Genomic DNA, 18,075 nt, shown 5'->3' with positions numbered 1-18,075 from the left:
TGCCTACTTTTGGGAAAATCGCCACATTCAAAAATCAACAAAAATCCATTTTACAAATGGTAATTCCGCCAAAAATCCATATTAGGCTTTCAATTGACATCTTTTAACCGCTAAATTCAACTTTGCGGACCGTGCCCTCATTGATAAAATCTACAAATATTAAAAAAAAACATCCCCAATTGATGTGGCAATTATACTAATACATTTAATAAGAGTATTAATGCTCAATGTGCGTGTTTGTGTTTAACAGTTTGAAGTGAAATGTTTCTTCAAGCTCAATTAGCCTCCTTGCTAACACTAGCACGGCAGTCTCATGTTTTTTTGGCACTTGTTTTGCTGTATTCAATTAAAAAAATGTCTTTTAAACAGACAGTTAAACCTTAAATTCTTACAGCTTAAGGATGGGAAAAATAGTCGGTAAATTGTGCTGTCATTTGGATTATTTTCGGGTAAAAACGGAGTCCGAAGAAGCACAATTCACCGATAAATTGGCCCATTTTTAGATGTTTTCCAATGGGTTGCGTGCGGTTTATCTTTCATTTCTTTTATACACAGTGTAGTACGCGTAGACTTTGTTTCCCATGTGTTATTGTGAGCAGACCGTTTCCTCCACTTATAGTCCAATCAATATACAGTAGCGTTCAAAGCTGTTTTCCGTTCACATGCTAAGCTATTTAGCCAACGTTCCAGTCCGGTCGGTGTCCTTTGCTTTGGATTATCTCTATTTATTACGTGGATCAAATAAACAGTTGAAAATGTGCATTGGAGTGCTGAATTTATTCAATGAGGGGCCCCACAATGGTTGCTGGGGTGGGGGGGTGGGGGGGGGGGGGTACACTGCTACACTACTATATTCGCCATCTGCCCCCTTGTGGTAGCTAAATTACACACTTGATATCATTTCTCCAATATACTGAATTAAAAGTTAGTTTTGTGTTACCCAGAGTTTAAAAAAAAAGGAAAAAAAAACTTCTTTTATTATTATTTAACTAATTCAGCGGTCCCTACTGATATCACAATAATGAGCGTACTTTTAAGTTCACTCTAACAGCATCATATTCAATATAAATTAATATTTCTTGTACTTGTTATTCATTTAGTTTCTATGCTTTACATTTTTGCAAGGAATTCCTTAAAAATTATGATCAAAATTAGAATTATCAGATTAAAATTGATACTGGATGCTTTGTGGAGGTAAAATTTGGAAACCAAATGCTAATATTATGGCCTATATAACCCAAAATTGTCACGTACACCTCCATGGATGCCAGATTTTAATTTAGTTTTGGGATTTTTTATGACCTAAACTCGTTTCTTGCCCCATTAGAAAATTCATCTCATCTCTCTTCAACTCACCACCATTATTTTGGTAACCTATCTTCGTTAGCTTCATGATCTTGACTTGTACTTCCAAGTCCGAGCATTAAAGAATATGAAAGGCAACTTGCAGCCATTTTTAGCAACCTTGTCGTCCTCTCATCAGCTTACTTATTTATTTCTGCTCATCTCACTATCTCCAGGTTTCGAGGGAGGCCCAAATCATTAATGTGGCTTCACGCGTGGGCCTAATTAAACGCTCTTATGCCGTTTTAGACCAGGAGACATCGGGAGGAGCCCATCCCTGTTCTTCACATCCTGCACGCATGAGGTCCTTTTCATCTGCTGCCTATTTGTGGCCCTGCTGACGTCCTCCTCCCAAATGAGTATCTTCCAATCTCCGCTAATAATAAATACCACTTAGTCGATGATTTATGGTTTCTAAGCGATAGCCTCACTCTGTTAGCTCGCTACGGGTGTGTGATGAAAATCTAATTTGATATAAATTCAAGTTGCTATGCAATGGGAATCATCTAAAGTTTTATGTGTTACCATTTCATAGTTATTGCTCAACGATGCATCGGGGCACGGCCACTTTTTAAAACAATTCTGGTTGTGACGTCACAGCCGGACTTTATGACCATTTTTGGCTTGTTAGAGTCAGTTTGTCTTTATAAGCAATATAATTGGGGTTCTTTTTTGGATAATTTGCCCCTATGAAGAAAATAATAAGACAAAAATAAGGTCAGATTGTTTATTTTTTAACTTTATTCTAACCAATACAAAGATAAATCAAGAATAAATGTACAATCAAAAAAACATGTTTGCACGAACCCAGCACAACGACCAAAATAATAAATAATGACACAAATAAAAGGTTAGCGTTGGTCTGCGGTCAATGGGATGCCATCCTGCTTGACTTATGTACGTCACAGTTGCTCAGCCAATCAGAAGTCTTGTTGTGGTCCTCCAAAGAAAAAGAAGAGAGAAAAAGAGAGAGAGAGAGATGTCAAGCAACAGAGCGTAAACTCAGCTGGATGTTCTTTTCTTTCTCCTTAGTCCAATTTCGACGTCCCATCGCACTGCAACAACTCTTTTTTTTAAAGCCCAAACTTTAGGTTTTTTGTTTCTTTTTTACCCTTTTCTCTCTCCATCTTTCCAATCATGCTTTGGTGCCTACTCTTCTTCCTCTCTTTAGCGGACGCTCAAAGTTCCCCAAGCCGCTTCTCGGTGGGCTGCCCGTCTCGATGCGACAAGTCCATGTGCCCCCGATCGGCATCTTCGTTGTCCGATTGCCCTGCGGGACAGACGCTCGACGTATGCCGCTGTTGCCCGGTGTGCGCGTCGGGAGAGGGCGAAGCATGCACCGGCTCTGGCGGTGGTAAACTCGGCGACCCGGTGTGTGGAGAGGGCCTGGAGTGCACGGTGTCCGGCGGGGTTGGCTACACCGCCACCGTGCGTCGGCGGAGCAAGGCGGGCGTGTGCGCGTGTAAAACAACCGAGCCCGTTTGCGGCAGTGACGGCGTGTCTTACCGGAACGTCTGCGAGCTAAAGCGGGTCAGCCGCCGGGCGCAGAAGCTCCAGCAACCGCCGGTGATCTTCATTCAGAGGGGCGCCTGTGGTAAAGGTAAGCCGGATTCTCTTGCTTAACTCGAGATGTGAATTTCGTCCAGGGGTTTCAAACCTATGGCTCGCGGGCCATGAGTGGACTAGAGTTGTGTGTATTCTGGGTCCTGAGAGTTTTTTTTATTTTTTATAAAAAGACTTTCAGGGATAGATTTTCGAGCTTTAGGGCACCTTAGTAGACTTGGTAAATGTTGTTGCTCCATGAATGTTTGTTTTTATTTGTATTATTGAAGTTTGCCCGCTGACTGGGGGTCGGGGGTTCGATCCCAAGAGTGTGTGACGTTTGCATGTTCCCCACTGGGGATTGTGATAGATGAAGTAAATATTGTTGCTCCATAAATGTTTGTTTTTATTAGTTTTATTGAGGGTTGTCTGGCTGTCCGAGTAGTTAGCGAGTTAAACTTCCAGTTTGGGGTCGAGGGTTGGATCCCAGGTGTGTTCTCACCCAAGCTTGTGTGGGTTTTCTCGCAGTGGCAAAATCACAGAGCTAACCTGGTCTCTTTCTTTAATGGACTTAAGGTCTTTAGTCAGCTTTAATGGCTAAAATGGCTAAATATAGCAACTGCTTCACTAAGGTAGGATAGGGCGGAAAATGACCTTTGGTTTCAGTGCCATAAGCGTGGAGTTTGCGTGGGTTTTCTCTGGGTATTCAATTTTCCTCCCACATTCCAAATACATGGTCGATTTGGAGACTGAACGGCCAAATCCCGACACCCAGGGTGTCCCACAACCCTACCAAAAGCCTTCAGTCTGCGTCTGCTTCTCAAGCCCCGCCCACAAACGTTAAATCACGGCGAGCGGTGAGGGAACGTCCGCCTTTGATCAGGCAGACATGGGATCGACGGAAAACACAAAATTAGCAACCCGTGTTTGGGAGCAGAGGACGAGGCGGGCTTCAAAGAAACGTGCGGGCGCGGCGGTCGGAGCGACCCGTCATATGTTTGTCGCTCGCGTGAGCCACGGCGAGGGCTCCGGTCTGCGGCCACGACTCCTCGTTTTCACCAGACTAAATTTCCACATCTGCTGTGAAACGTGGAACGTTTGATTTGGCGGCGGAAGAAAAAAGAAGAAGAAAAAAAGCAGGCCACTCCCACTTTTGGCGATGTCTGTAGTCAGGGGCGGAGCTAGAACATATTTATGGGGTGGCAAGAGGGTGGCAGGAACTTTTTCAAGGGTGGCAAATAGGCCATCTTTATGATGTTTTGGTAGAAAAGTTGAATTTGACAGCAAAATGTTTCACAAACTTATCAGCCAAAATTGTCACTTTTTTTTCCAGTAGACCGCAAATAAATCTAGCCAAACATATCATATTTTTTATATGAATTTTAGGTAATGTGATATTTTTCCCCTGATTGGAAACTGATGTTTTAACCAAAACAGGTTCTTAAAAATCTCAAATGTGTTTCAATATAACTGAAATATGTTTTTTTTTACTTCAAAAGGGAACTAATTCATGTTTTGCCCCTTCTTATGAAAAAATGTCAAAAAATAGAGAATATTTACTATTATGAGGCCAAAAAACAAGCTTTTGGGGATAATTTAATGTCTATAAATGATTTAAACACTATCAGAAAAGCTGTCGATTTAATTAGTGGACTAATTTTGAAGGATATAACCATCCTCTAAATAAAATCATATATATGAAGTGACCCCCGACAAAAAATGATTTTTGACCCCTCCCCTAACTTCCAAAAAGCAGACCTGACGTCAAAATAAAAGCATGATCTCACTTTCTGTAAGGGTGTTAATGTGAAATTCAAAAAGTGTCATTTTTGGCATTGATGGTTTGGCCTAATGCCGTTCATCATAAAAATCCAGCCAACTTTTCTTTTAAAAGCATTTTTAACACATTATGATGAATGATGAATGACACTCGCATGAGAAAAAAATGATTTTCCCACAAAACCAATGCCAACATCAGGAATTTATTTTGGATCTGGTTGCCATTGCCCATGCAAGCAAGATGTCCAATCAATTTTGTCTGTCCCAAAATGAGCCAACTGGAAATGGTGCAAAATGTACACAAAGTGATCTAAAAGTACCCTAAAATGACAAAAAAATGAACTAATTTTCCGCCATTGACGACAATAACTGTCCAATTCACTTGAACCGGGAGGACTGACTGCGGATACTAGGCGTCCAATCCGTGATTGGACGCCTAGCGGATGCTAAGGACCAACTTTATGGAACCTCATCAAAGCCAGTCTTGATCACTTAGTTCATACAAACGTATCATTATGTCGTCAGGTGAGAGATCATAAAAAAAAATAATTACCGCGGGTTCGATGCTATTTTTATTTAATGATCATCACATCCCTACTTTGAAGTCCGACGCCCTGTTTGACTCCAAAATGTCTCCTGCTAGAGCCACCATGGCTGATATCTGCTGCAATTTCAAGGAGGGCTTAATTACCAGGTGGATTTTTACCACATTTCCTGACTTGCATTAATGAGCGGTGTGTGGTAAAATTAGAAGAGTGTATTTATGTGTGTAAGTAGAAATGCAGAATATTCCAACCCAAAGTGGGTGTGTGATAAGGTGGGAAAGATTAGGAATGCCTTGAGAGCCATACTCCGAATTGAAAAGTCAAAATACATGAAAATGTGAGCATTTATTCTTCATTTCACCACTTTGAAAGTTAAAAAAAAGTCTGAATTCTTTTGAAAACATGATTTCACTGTTGCTAATCAATGAGAGGATGCATACAGAAGAGTCTAATGAAGAAAAAATATGATTTAAAAAGGCGGAGAGCCTTAGACACCCATCAAAAGAGCCATATATGGCTCTACCCCTGGTTTAATCAGTCACGTTTCCATGACAACCGTCTTAAAGCCCCATGATAACTTCACTGGCAACTTTACCCAATTAGATAGATTGGATTTTTGTCAACAAACCCCAAAAATGTGTGATAAAGTGCCCCATTTTCTATCCACCTTCACCCCCTCACAGTCAAAATGGCGACCAATGAGAAACCCCAGATGGGTGTACACTTGGAATTGTGACCCTAACAAAACACTCCAAACCACAACAGAACAGTCATTTCCTTCCTCGTGACAAAATGCAAAATTTGTTTATATTGTTACGTCACCTAACGTCTCGGTTTTGCTCTTTTGTTTATGTTTAAAAAAGTGTTTTATCCAATATGTGTGTGTGTGTGTCTTTTCAAATTTCCAGCTCAAGACAACCCAGACAGCCCAAGACATAAGTACAACTTCATTGCCGACGTGGTGGAGAAAATTGCACCAGCTGTGGTTCACATCGAGCTCTACCGCAAGTAAGAAATGAGCACCTGGGTGTGTGTTTTTGTGTGTTTTTTATGTGTGTGTCTATGTGTGTGTTAGTATGTAATTTACAGCCCACCTGCGTACTAAACCGCCCACTCAGCAAAATCTCAGTATCTTTTCCAAAACTAACATTGTGTCTTTTTCATCATTTCTGCACCCCTATTGGTGTTTTCTTCCCCCCGACTTTAACTCGTCACCTGTGTCCCCCGTGACTTCTTCTGTACCACAACGTGTCTGGAGTCTGAGTCATCCCCTGGTTCAAAATCTGTCTCTCATTTACTCAAGTGTTTGCTTTGCTTTGACTTACTTTGACACCAGAGTTGCAAAGGGGAGTTTTTTTGTTTTGTTTTTTGGTGGGATTCCAGGAACGTTTGCTCTCAATTTTCCACTGTGAGGCTTTTCTGGGATTTTTTTATCCACTTTTACAAGAAGGCAGCTTACGTGCAAATGAAATTTACGTGAGAAAAACTAGGCCAAACTACGGCCCGCGGGCCACAAACGGCCCCTTAGGCTTTTTAATCCGGCCCACCGACGTTTTCCAAATTATTTTTTATTTTTTAATCCCCAAGATGGCGCCGTCACGCGGAAGCCAGTGGCAATAGCTGTGTCCAGTCTTAATTGTTTTTTTGTGTTTTTACAGCATTCTATGTTTTTTTAAATTACATTTTAATATTTTTTAATACATTCCTTTACTTACTTGACTTTGTACTTTATATTTTTGACTTTAATGATGAGTATATTAATACTTTAGTCCTTTTTTTCTCTTTATGTTTTATATGTACTGTTAACGGATGCACTTTTTTATATGTATCCTATCTTGTGCTGACCCCCCCCCCATCTGTCAAGGGCCAAAAAGTTTGCCCAACCCTGATCTAGGCCAAAAATGATCAATTATCAATTATAATACTGCTGATCTACCCCTTCCGAAATGTTTTTATTTTTTTTATTTTGACCGATTTATTCGTAACTTGTTTTTTTTTTTTTCCGGTCAGGATGACGTACTCCAAGCGCGAAGTGGCGGTGGCCAGCGGCTCGGGCTTCGTGGTGGCGGACGACGGGCAGATCGTGACCAACGCGCACGTGGTGGCCAACAAGCATCGCGTCAAGGTGGAACTCAAGGGCGGAGCCATCTACGACGCCAAAATCAAAGATGTGGACGAGCGCTCCGACATCGCCCTCATCAAGATCGAGGCGCCGGTGAGTAGTCCTGACCCCTTTAAACTCCGCCCCTCAGTGACAAAATTGAGATAAAACTTTCTGTTTTAGGATCGAATTAAAATAAAGAGTATAGATGTACATCAAATATCCTGATTTTCCCTCTTTTAGATCAATAATTGTCATTTTTTTATCCATTTTTTTCTGTGTTTTTAGTTCAAAAATCATTTTGTAAAATCTAAAAATATATTTAAAAAAAGCTCATATAAAAATTGTTTTAGATCTATAAAAAACTGAATATTCGGGGCTTTTAATCCAGTTCTTTTAATCCATTTATTTAAAAAAATCTGACTTTTATGGCCTACACAAAGGACAAAAGATGGAAAATGTATTGACATGTTCTCAAATCCAGTAGCTCTTTTTTTCTATTTTACTAGGAGTCGCTTGAAAGTTCATTTCCAAACCTCTGCAATGTGATTATTACCAAGAAAGCTCGGATTTCATCCGGGAGACTCTCAAAGCGTCACGTTTGTACCCCCTGCAAGTAAATCAACGCGTGGGCTCGCCACTGTGTCGTTTTTAAGGGCGCTGAGGGTGCTAAATCACAATAATGCCGAATGGAGGTCAAAGTGAGACGGAAAGCAGTTGAGGACAGAAACAAAGAGAGTCTTACTGTCTTTATTGGAACTTACTGGGTTTTTATTTTCGTAGTATTCAAGCATATTGTATATTTTTCGTACGTTTACGTTGACGTGTTAAAAGAGTTGCTGGGAAAACGAACATAAAGACAACAAGGCGTCGACTTTGCGTTACTCCGCTGTCTCCCTTTATCTGTTGTTTTCTCCGTCTGTTGGACGCCAGGCATTTACGCTATTTGCGCTACATGCTAATGCCGACATGCAGGAATGCATGGCAGTCAGCCAGACTGTTCAACGGGGTAAAGAAAAACATCATTTACAACATCATTTTTTGGCCAAACTAACAAATGTGTCATCTGAAAATATACAGAGTTGTTATCATTTATTGGCAGCAGCCAAGAAGCAACAGTGAAAATCTTATTTGAGCAAAAATTTTGCTTTTTGTTGGCATAAAAGGAGGATTTAAGATATTTCAAGTGGGCTGGATCATTTTAGATATAATATTTAGATTTTTTTAATAAATGGATTAAAAGAACTGGATTAAAAGCCCTGAATATTCAGTTTTTTTATAGATCTAAAACAATGTTTATTTTAGCTTTATTTTAATATATTTTTAGATTTTACAAAATGATTTTTGAACTAAAAACACAAAAAAAAAGATTAAAAAATGACAATTATTGATTTAAAAAGGGGAAAATCAGGGAATGTAATATACATCTATACTCTTCATTTTAATATTTTCCTAAAACAGAAAGCCAGCACTCATCTTTTACTTTCCCGGGCCACACAAAATGATTCAGCGGGCCAGGTTTGGCCCCCGGGCCACCACTTTGACACCTAATTTTAGAGGATTGCAATTTGAAAAAGATTTCTTTGCGTACTTCTTTACTTACATGTTTGCATCATCATTTTTCAAAAAAAGACTTATTTTAAGAGTGTTAAAACACACCCAAATCTTTCCCCAACCTGCCAAAATAACCCCAACGTAACGCAATACTGTAAAACGCAGTACACGTAATTATGTGTGACGGCGTATTCTTTACTACTCAAAAGCTTCTCCTTTCTAACCTCAAATCTCAGAGCGGTCGTAATCTGAGAGCCCCCCCTAGAATGAAAAAGAAAAAAAAATGTCTTTTTGTCTGGTCCTCCCTTCGGTAAAAGTGGACTTTCTTCCATTCCCAAGCTTTGTGGGTAAATACTTCAAACTCTGGGGGATACATTAAGTCTGGAACTTCACAGGATAGGTTTTTTGGGGGGGAGAGGGGGTTTAAAAATGGGGGACGGTGGAGAAAAGTGTGGTCAGATGACCTAGAAAACGCCAATTTGAGGCTATTCCGCGAGTACGGTGGCACGTGGCGTTGCACCGTAAAAACGCACGATAAAAACGACTATGATATCGTTATTTCACGCAAAGTGGATTTACCAAGTTGGAAGTTATTCATGTGAGACAAAGTGCCACAAAATCTTGAATTTGTAATATAATGGATGAGCATTTTACAGGCTGTTTTTTTTGCCGAATAGCTTGGTTTTTGTTACCGTGAAGGCCGACCGCGAATTTAACCGCCGCAAATTCTTGGCGCTAGTAGTACGCGTGCTAAAGGAATGTTGTAGGCAATACATGTGTCAAAGTGGCGGCCCGGGGGCCAGAATATGGCCCGCCGGATCATTTTGTGTGGCCCGGGAAAGTAAATGATGAGTGCTGACTTTCTGTTTTAGGATCAAATTACAATTAAAAGTATATATTAATTATAAAAATCTTGTCTCACTTAGCTCCTCCCCCAATGCAAGATTTTGTACCAAAAAATCCCAACATGCTGGCTCTAGAGGTGACTGTGTTATGCCCTTCAAAAAGAGGCAAATTATCTTAAAGCCTTGCTGTTAGATGAACAAAATTAAGATAAAACTTTCTGTTTTTAGATCAAATTAAAATGAAGAGTATAGATGTATATTAAATTTCCTGATTTTCCCCCTTTTAAATCAATAATTGTCATTTTTTAATCATTTTTTTGTGTTTTTAGTTCAAAAATCATTTTGTTAAATCTAAAAATATATAAAAATAGCTAAAATAAACATCGTTTTAGATCTATAAAAACGGAACATTCAGGGCTTTTTTTGTACATGCAGTAGAAGATAAAATACTATATAAAGTACTCTGGCCATTATCTTGTTATCTGCTACATTGGATAAACGTTTCCTGAGGAAATACGAGATGGGATCCCTGGATAATCATTGGCTGTGGACAAAAAAATGTGGACTAGGCGTTTGTGAGTGTAAGACGACTCAGTGGGGACACGGAAGACTGCAAGTGTTTTTGCCAGTGGAAAGACCTCCGTAGACAGGCCCAAAAAAATAAAAAATACTTTGATTTCTCCTTCTGTTTGACCCGTTCCCCATTTTTTTTTCTTCCCGGTAGACCAAAGCCCGTCTTAAAATCCGGGAAGCATAACGACTAAATCAGGAGTGAATGTGATTCAACTTGGAAGTTTTGCATTACTGCAGTGTAGCAACTTGAGGTTTCCCATACTATGATGAGCGACACTTTTTACAGCGGAATAAAGTGCTAATATGCTCCAATGAGTTTGACATACAGTTAATTGATCACTGCTGTTCATTGATTGGTCGAAAAGACTGTTACAAATCAGGAGAGCATTTTTTCCTACCTTCCTTTCACTGATTGGTCGACCACTGATCAAAAAAGAGGAGGAGTTTTCTTTAGAGGCTACCGTCCATTTATTAAATGGTAGGGATCACCCAGAGAAATTAAATTTTTCCCAATAGTACCTTGTAGTTTTTTAAGGGGTATAAGGAGAGGCTAGGCCTATTATTTTCTGCTCTATGTACATTTACATTGATTTGTCTGTAAAGAATTGTACAAATGGGGGGAAAGAAAGCGTCACTCAGAATGAAACTGAGGCTCAAGAACCCCGTTTCCCGAAGTTCCCATCCAACCCAACATGTCGTTTCCACGCCACAAAATCACTTCTCAAAAGCATTATAATTGACTCAGTCATATAAAAGAAGTCCTCTGGTTGTTACTCATGGCGAGACATCTGCGCATCCACGTATTGGCATCCGTGTATCGGCCCGCGTTCAAGGTCGCTTGTGGCCGGTCAGCATCACTTAAGCGCCCCACATAAGTACACGTTTTGGATGGTAAAGAAAATGGCCGCAACGTGGCCCGTCTCTTTCTCATCATTGTGATTTAGGGAGTTCAAAGGGTTTTTTCCTCTCGGCGGCTCCTCGCCAGGATCGACCGAGAACACATGAAAGGCATGTGTTTGCGTTTATGCGAACTGCTGGACATTGAGCAGATCCACATGGAAAGGAAACCCCAGCACTTTGGTACACCCACGTCAATGACATGAGCTTGGACCGGTTTGGAAAAAAAAGTAGCGTTAGCTAAGTCACCGCTTGGGCAATATATTTAGCGTGTCGCTCTGTGACAAATTACACGCAATTAGCCTCATTGTTCCAAGTTGTAGACCACCGGTGGAGAACAGTCACTGTTAGTTCAGTTCTCAGCAAAAGACTGCATTCAGGACTTTTTAGGAGAATTTATAGGGCTCTCTTAAGGACAATTTATGCTAAAATGAGGTTGGGAAAGTAGGTAAAACCTGGTCCAGGTTGATGCAAGAAAATCTTGTATAGTTAAGGACAATTGAGGACTGAAATAGGCTGTTTAATTCAGTTTTGAACGGGATTCTGGTCCAGATTAGTCTGAGGGCATCCAGATGCTAGTTTTGCAAAAATAGGACCCATCTGGTTTAGATGTTCAGACCTAATCCAGGTTGATGCAGGAAAATCCGGTTAAGGACAATTGAGGACTGCAATAGTCTGTCTCAATTCAGTTTTGAACTAGATTCTGGTCCAGTTTAGTCCGAGAGCATCCCAAACTATGTCTCATCTGGTTTTGTAGTTTAGACCTAGTCCAGGTTGATGCAAGAAAATCCAGTATAGTTAAGGACAATTGAGTCCAATCCTGTTCAACAATGTCCAATTCAGTTTTGAACTAGATTCTGATCCAGTTTAGTCTGAGAGCGTCTAGTTTTGAAAAAAAGTAGTAAGTCTTCTCAAAACATTAGGCAATTCTATCCTAATCTGTCCAAATCGTGTCAAGTGAGTCAAAACGGCACTCTGATTCATTCCGCACTTGTTCCTCTTTCTGAAGACCAATTTGGAATAACTTGATTGTGAGGCTCCCAGATGGCCTTTATTTTGTGACTCACAATCGTGCGTAGGCTTGACATAGGCTCTCCTTGGCTGTCGTATATTCTTTTTTTCTTTCCCCCTTGTGGATTTGACTCAGGTTTCACATTCTTTTCCTGTAATTTGTGGTTCCCCGTTGTGCCTTTTATCGTCGTCGCCTGCTCGTATCATCGGGTGAAAGACTCGAATGGTCGCAGTGAGTCATGGTTCTCTGTTGACCAAAATTTGTGGCAGTGTCCAAATGACTTCACATCGGAGTGTTGTTCAATTGCCGAATAACTGATGCTTTTTGCACTATTCGGTGTTCAGGACAAGGATGCAAAAACAAAAATGATCTGTTTTCTGAAGTATTCCTTTAGGATTAATTCTATTTGTTGTGTTTTTTCCCACGGGAAAGTCGAAAGATATGTTGATCCCGGCCTTGCCGTTTAAATGCAGATATTTCTGCAGATTCTTTGAATATTTCCATGATATAATAGGCAGTAGCTGATAAAATATGTAAATTCTTTGCAATTGAACGCTAAGAAACAGTTTAGTTGACGTTTGTGAATGAAATTTAAGAAAAAAAATAATTTATCGTGAAAAAACTTGCTCAAGTCGGTCCAGAAATCGATTTAGATAGAAATTCTGATGATTTTTAAAAAGATTTTCCCTTCAAAAACACACATTTTTGTACTCCTATTAAAACAATGAATATAGAGCGGAACATTCTGAATCAGAGTTGCGGCTTATACGAGAGAAATTGTAAAATTCTACGATTTTAAGGCCATTTTAAGGTTAGGGATTATACGTGAAGACATCTAATATGTAAGAACATATGGTAATTAGTTTCACACAACATCCCAACTACATTGGGCTTTGTAGAAAGAGTGTATGTTGCCATGGAGACCACTACAACTTGTGTCAGGCGTCTGTTTGTATTTGCTCATGTCAAACAGTGTAAGGGCTACCTGCTTTATGCACACTCGGCACATTTGCTTTTCACACTGTAGCGTCAACCAAACCAACGCCACGATGTCCCGGCGAAGGTGGTCTTTCGGTCAAAACGGTGGTCCGTCCCGTCAGCCAATTCCCCTCAGAGCAGGTCAAAGGTCAAGCCATGGAATTTGCTCCAAAACATAACCACTGACTTTCTCCCATCCGCCAAAATACGACCAAAAATCATTGTATTAAAGCTATGAAAAGCTAAAAATCAAGCCGTTTTTTTCCATAACTCAGACACAAAATTCCTTTTTATTTATTTAGGCAAAAAGTCTGCTATGATTTCGCCAACGCGGAGGGATAAATTTAACTTTGGATTCTAGCTTCGCCACACTGTTATTATTTAGCTATGCCAACCAACTATTAGGATTACATTATTCGTTTATTTATGCCAGTTATGTTCGATTCCATTGAAATGCTTTGGCGAGGCATTACGGGACGCCAACGTTTTAGCTTGACTCGCTGCTCTGGGAAAAGGAATTATTGTGGGATGGGTGTTGTCAAGTTTTTTTTTTCCCACATGAAATATTATAATGACAGTCGGAAGGGCTTAAAAAAGAATCCGTTGTAAAGGCATCGCAGTTGATTGATTGGTATCGTCGTATAATGCAAAAATTTAGGGGAAGAAAAGGGAAGTTTTGCTGCTTGATTGGCATGAAAAAAACAAAAGAGGACTAAAACAAAGCAAGGTTATGTAATGATATCTTTTAAGATCAAAAATGTATACTATTATATCATGAAAAAAAGGAAAAGGAAACAGATTTCATCATACAATGTTTATTATTTCTTCCACTGTAGATGAGAAAATGTTTTTTTTACTGATTTTAGACCTGAATTTGCACAAAAAGTAATATTAAATAAGATTTTTTTTTAAATCTCATTTAAAAATTCCCCCTTAAAATGTTAATTTAGAGTAATACTATGAAAAAGACAGTCATCTTGGCTAAACATAAATTTTCAGCATTTTTAGGGCAAAAATATGCTAAAAAATGCTTAAAAAAGCCTTCTAAGACTATCATAATTTATTTTTAATTTTTTTCTAATCTCTACTCGCAGACTAAACTCCCCGTGCTACTCCTGGGCCGCTCTTCGGACCTGAGACCGGGTGAATTTGTGGTAGCTATCGGAAGCCCCTTCTCCCTTCAAAACACCGTCACCACTGGAATCGTCAGCACCACCCAAAGGGGGGGCAGGGAGTTGGGCCTCAGCAACTCGGACATGGACTACATCCAGACGGACGCCATCATCAATGTACCCAAGCTATAACAATACAATTACTATAATCAAAATACTACTACTGGTTCCTAAACAATCATTTTCTTTGTTTTTTTTCACAGTATGGCAACTCGGGAGGACCTCTTGTCAATCTGGTAAGAAGTACTTTTTAGACTTTACGTGTTAAATGTTGTGTGTACGGTGTGATAAACTGATGAGTTTAGGGTGAGGGGTCAAAATATGAAGAATTATATATGTAGAAAATGAATTTGACACTCAATTCGGTGTGTTTTTTCACATAGTTTTTGCATCTCTAATGATGCATTAGGAAACACGTACTTTTTCCGAATTTCTGGTTGTGACATCACAACCAGAATAGGTTGTTTTTAGGTTTTTAGTCATTTTTTAGCTGGTGTACGTTAAATGAATGACAGAAGAGAATAGGAAGCCTATGGATTGCTTGATAGTTGACGGAAAGTGACATTATTTTTTAGTGGGCGGGGCTAAGAAGTTGAGAGTACCTGACGTGATTCAATATTACAAGTTTTGAGTGGTTTCAATATTATAATTTTTGAGCGGTTTACACTTTTGTGACTTTATACGACAACAATCATGTTTTCAGGATGGCGAGGTGGTCGGCATCAACACGCTAAAGGTGACCGCGGGCATTTCCTTCGCCATTCCCTCCGATAAAATCCAGCAGTTCCTGGCGGAGTCCTACGACAGGCAATCCAGGGGTGAGTTCAACGCAACAGTTTTTATTCAAGCACAAAAAAATGACAAAAATCTTTCATACAAAAAAATCAGATCTGCCACTCCTAGTTGATTTGGGAGAATTGAACCAGCACACCCAGTCCAATCCATTTTAACTTAATGGGATGACAGTACAATCCAAAATGAATTGGACAGGACAGTCTATCAGTGTATTGAGGGTTATAAATGGTTAACAGAATTTAATATGGTGAATCTAGTCTTGCTGTTGGAAAAATGAAGCTTGGTGGAGAACTGTCCAAGACATTTTTTTTAAAACTCGGAAGGAAAGCGGTAAAGTGATGTCTGCCAGCATGGAATTTAGCTTATGTGGGGGTTAGGGGGGGTGTTTAATCGTGACTGTTAAATTATTTCCACAAGCATGTTGTGAAGGCAACTGGTGGTATTAGGACTTAACAGCTGTGTTGTCTTTAGGAAACCGCTTGTCTTCTTCCGTCAGGCTAATTGGAAAGGGGGCAGTTAAATGTTGATGATCGGGAATGGTGACGTTCCCAAGTGATGGTTGGAGTACAATCGGAAGACGGGTGGATAATTACAGAGATGCTAACAGTTGGGTTTAGTTGCGATGATTGACAGGAGGGTTGTTTGGGATTTTGACTTGCTGTTTTTTACGATTTAAATAGTGCAATCAAAATAATTTGTGGGTTTGTTTCTGCATAGTGGAAACCAATTGTGTCATCAGAAGCTTGGATTCTGTTACAAAGTGTTTGAGTTATTGGAGAACACAATTAATGTACGAATTGATGTTATTTTACAGGCACAGCGGCTTCTAAAAAGAAATATATCGGAGTGAGGATGATGACTCTCACTTCAGCGTATGTTACTAGTATTCGTCGTTTTGCATGCTTGATAAGTCTTATTTTTATATTAAATCCATATGTTTTTTTAATGCATTGCAGGCTGGCCAAAGAGCTGAAAAGCCGACATCGAGACTTCCCTGACATCACCTCTGGCGCTTACGTTATGGAAGTCATTGCAAAGACGCCAGCTGCGGTGTAAGTGATAGTTTTCGCACATGGTTCTGAAAAGGATCCACACATTTTGGGGTAAAGATTTTTACAGAGCACTCATTGAGGTGTTTTTTTTTTTATGTGGAGATTGACTGACGTCTGTGGACACTTATTAGGCTTTAAATTGTAGGCTTATGAAAGCTAAGTGTGTTCTCTTGTACAATGTTTATGGGAACAGGCTATTTCCTGGTTTTAATGGCTTCAGGGATGGATGGATTAGTGCTCAATTTTTTGTTGTGGTATATGTTATGGTTTCGTTTGGAGGCCTGTTGTTAATTGATAGCTTTTCTGATTGTTGAAAGATTATTTACAGAAATTAAGATTTGTCTTATTTTGAATCTTTTAATAGGATACATAAAAAGGGGGAAAGCTCATATTTTTCATTTTATCTTATATTTTTTTAATTAACTGGAAAAATAGTAGTATGTTATTTTTTTACATTGAAAACAAAAGGTAAACATTTTCAGTGTTATTTTTTTAATATTTAGATTTTTGAAAATATATATTTTGAGTTTAAAATGAATGGAACCCATTCTATAATATTTAGTTTTTCATATTTTTTAAAAATGACATTTTTTTACTATAACATTTTTACTTTTTCACACTTTAACTATGACTTTTTCATTTAAAATATAAGGATAATAAGCAAATTAATGTGAAGAAATATAGTTCATTCTTTTTGTTTACATCAAAAATTCATATTTATTGATTTAGATTTTAAGAAAGACTTTATTGACTTAAAAAACTAAAACATAAGGAATTATTTTACTCATTAGAAAATAATCAAAAGCGCACATTAGATCATTTGAGGCACTTTTCTCAATTTCCTAGCATCACATCCATTGCCAAAAATACCCCAAAAAATCGAAATCTCATTCTATACTTGGATAATGACAAAAATTAATTTCAAGAACCGTAATCTTTCTTCCAGCGCCGGCCTGAAAGAACACGACGTGATCATATCCATCAACGGCAAAAGGATCTCCACAGCCAACGACGTTAGCGCCGCCGTCAAGAAAGATAAAAGCCTAAAAATGGTGGTGCGACGCGGGAACGAAGACGCCATCCTCACCGTCGTTCCCGTGGAAATCGACCCTTGACCTCCGCTCTGGTTCGAACTGCGGCCATGTTGGACTTCCCACTGGGGAAATATCCGGTTGGCAGGCATGAGGGGGGGTTCCATGGACACGCCATCCTCCCGTGGGGTGCCGGATCTCGGAAAATTCTGGCGATATGCCTCAAAAAGCGACGACTGTACGGATCGCTGGAAAAAACGCGCTGTACTTCCTTTCTGTGTGTTTGTGGGTTTGGATGTATGGGTCTGTTTTTCATTTTCTACTTTTTCTGGCACACCCCATACAAACAAGAAGCTATTGTTGTGTGTTTTTTTTTCTTTTAATATTATTGCTCAGTCAGGCCTTCCTCTGCACTTTTGTAGCTATTTTAGGATTTCCTGAGCACATCTTACTTGTGTAATTGTTATGTTTTAACCCTTTTTGGTTTTTGATTGAACAAAATGAAGTACTGTAGACATTTTTTAATGTTTGATGGAAATAAATTGTTTCACATTTTGGTTTTGAATGAGATTTTGTATTTAAAAAGCATTACATTCTCTTTAGTGGACACTACGATGGCTTATATTGCATTATTTTTCCTCATTAGCTAGCAAAAATATATGAAATGCTATTTCAAATCAAATGACAAATACAACTCCTCAATATGCCTTTAATATGAATTTATAAACCCAAAATGGACTTAATGTCATTGTTTATTGGTTTATTTTTATCTTGTTACACGGTGTTTTAGCGCCCCCTAACGTGTGTTTATACTTGATTTTTTAACCAATCACATTCACTTTGACTGTGTTGCCT

The 18,075-nt window shown here is 39.2% G+C and overlaps 1 protein-coding gene across 1 annotated transcript; it reads left to right on the top strand.

Moving 5' to 3' along the window:
- The first annotated feature begins 2,283 nt into the window (after positions 1-2,283).
- Positions 2,284-17,785, top strand: LOC144205769 (serine protease HTRA1A-like). Its single transcript, XM_077730343.1, has 9 exons — positions 2,284-2,944; positions 6,119-6,218; positions 7,221-7,425; positions 14,265-14,459; positions 14,546-14,578; positions 15,046-15,160; positions 15,952-16,009; positions 16,094-16,189; positions 17,136-17,785. The coding sequence occupies exons 1-9, from the start codon at positions 2,482-2,484 to the stop codon at positions 17,302-17,304; spliced, it is 1,434 nt and encodes a 477-aa protein (XP_077586469.1). The 5' UTR covers positions 2,284-2,481; the 3' UTR covers positions 17,305-17,785.
- Positions 17,786-18,075: the final 290 nt, after the last annotated feature.

The sequence above is a fragment of the Stigmatopora nigra genome, chromosome 12 (genome assembly GCF_051989575.1).
Source record: "Stigmatopora nigra isolate UIUO_SnigA chromosome 12, RoL_Snig_1.1, whole genome shotgun sequence".
Taxonomy (NCBI): domain Eukaryota; kingdom Metazoa; phylum Chordata; class Actinopteri; order Syngnathiformes; family Syngnathidae; genus Stigmatopora; species Stigmatopora nigra.
Note: the sequence above shows the minus strand (reverse complement) of the source record. Positions and strands in the feature narration are given on the sequence as shown.

What these genes read in the sequence shown, in the direction of transcription:
- LOC144205769 (XM_077730343.1), top strand. Translation starts at nt 2,482, where the DNA reads ATGCTTTGGTGCCTACTCTTCTTCCTCTCTTTAGCGGACGCTCAAAGT. An exon ending in GAGGACCTCTTGTCAATCTG is followed by an intron (nt 14,579 to 15,045) that starts GTAAGAAGTACT and finishes TCATGTTTTCAG; the next exon opens with GATGGCGAGGTGGTCGGCAT. An exon ending in CTACGACAGGCAATCCAGGG is followed by an intron (nt 15,161 to 15,951) that starts GTGAGTTCAACG and finishes GTTATTTTACAG; the next exon opens with GCACAGCGGCTTCTAAAAAG.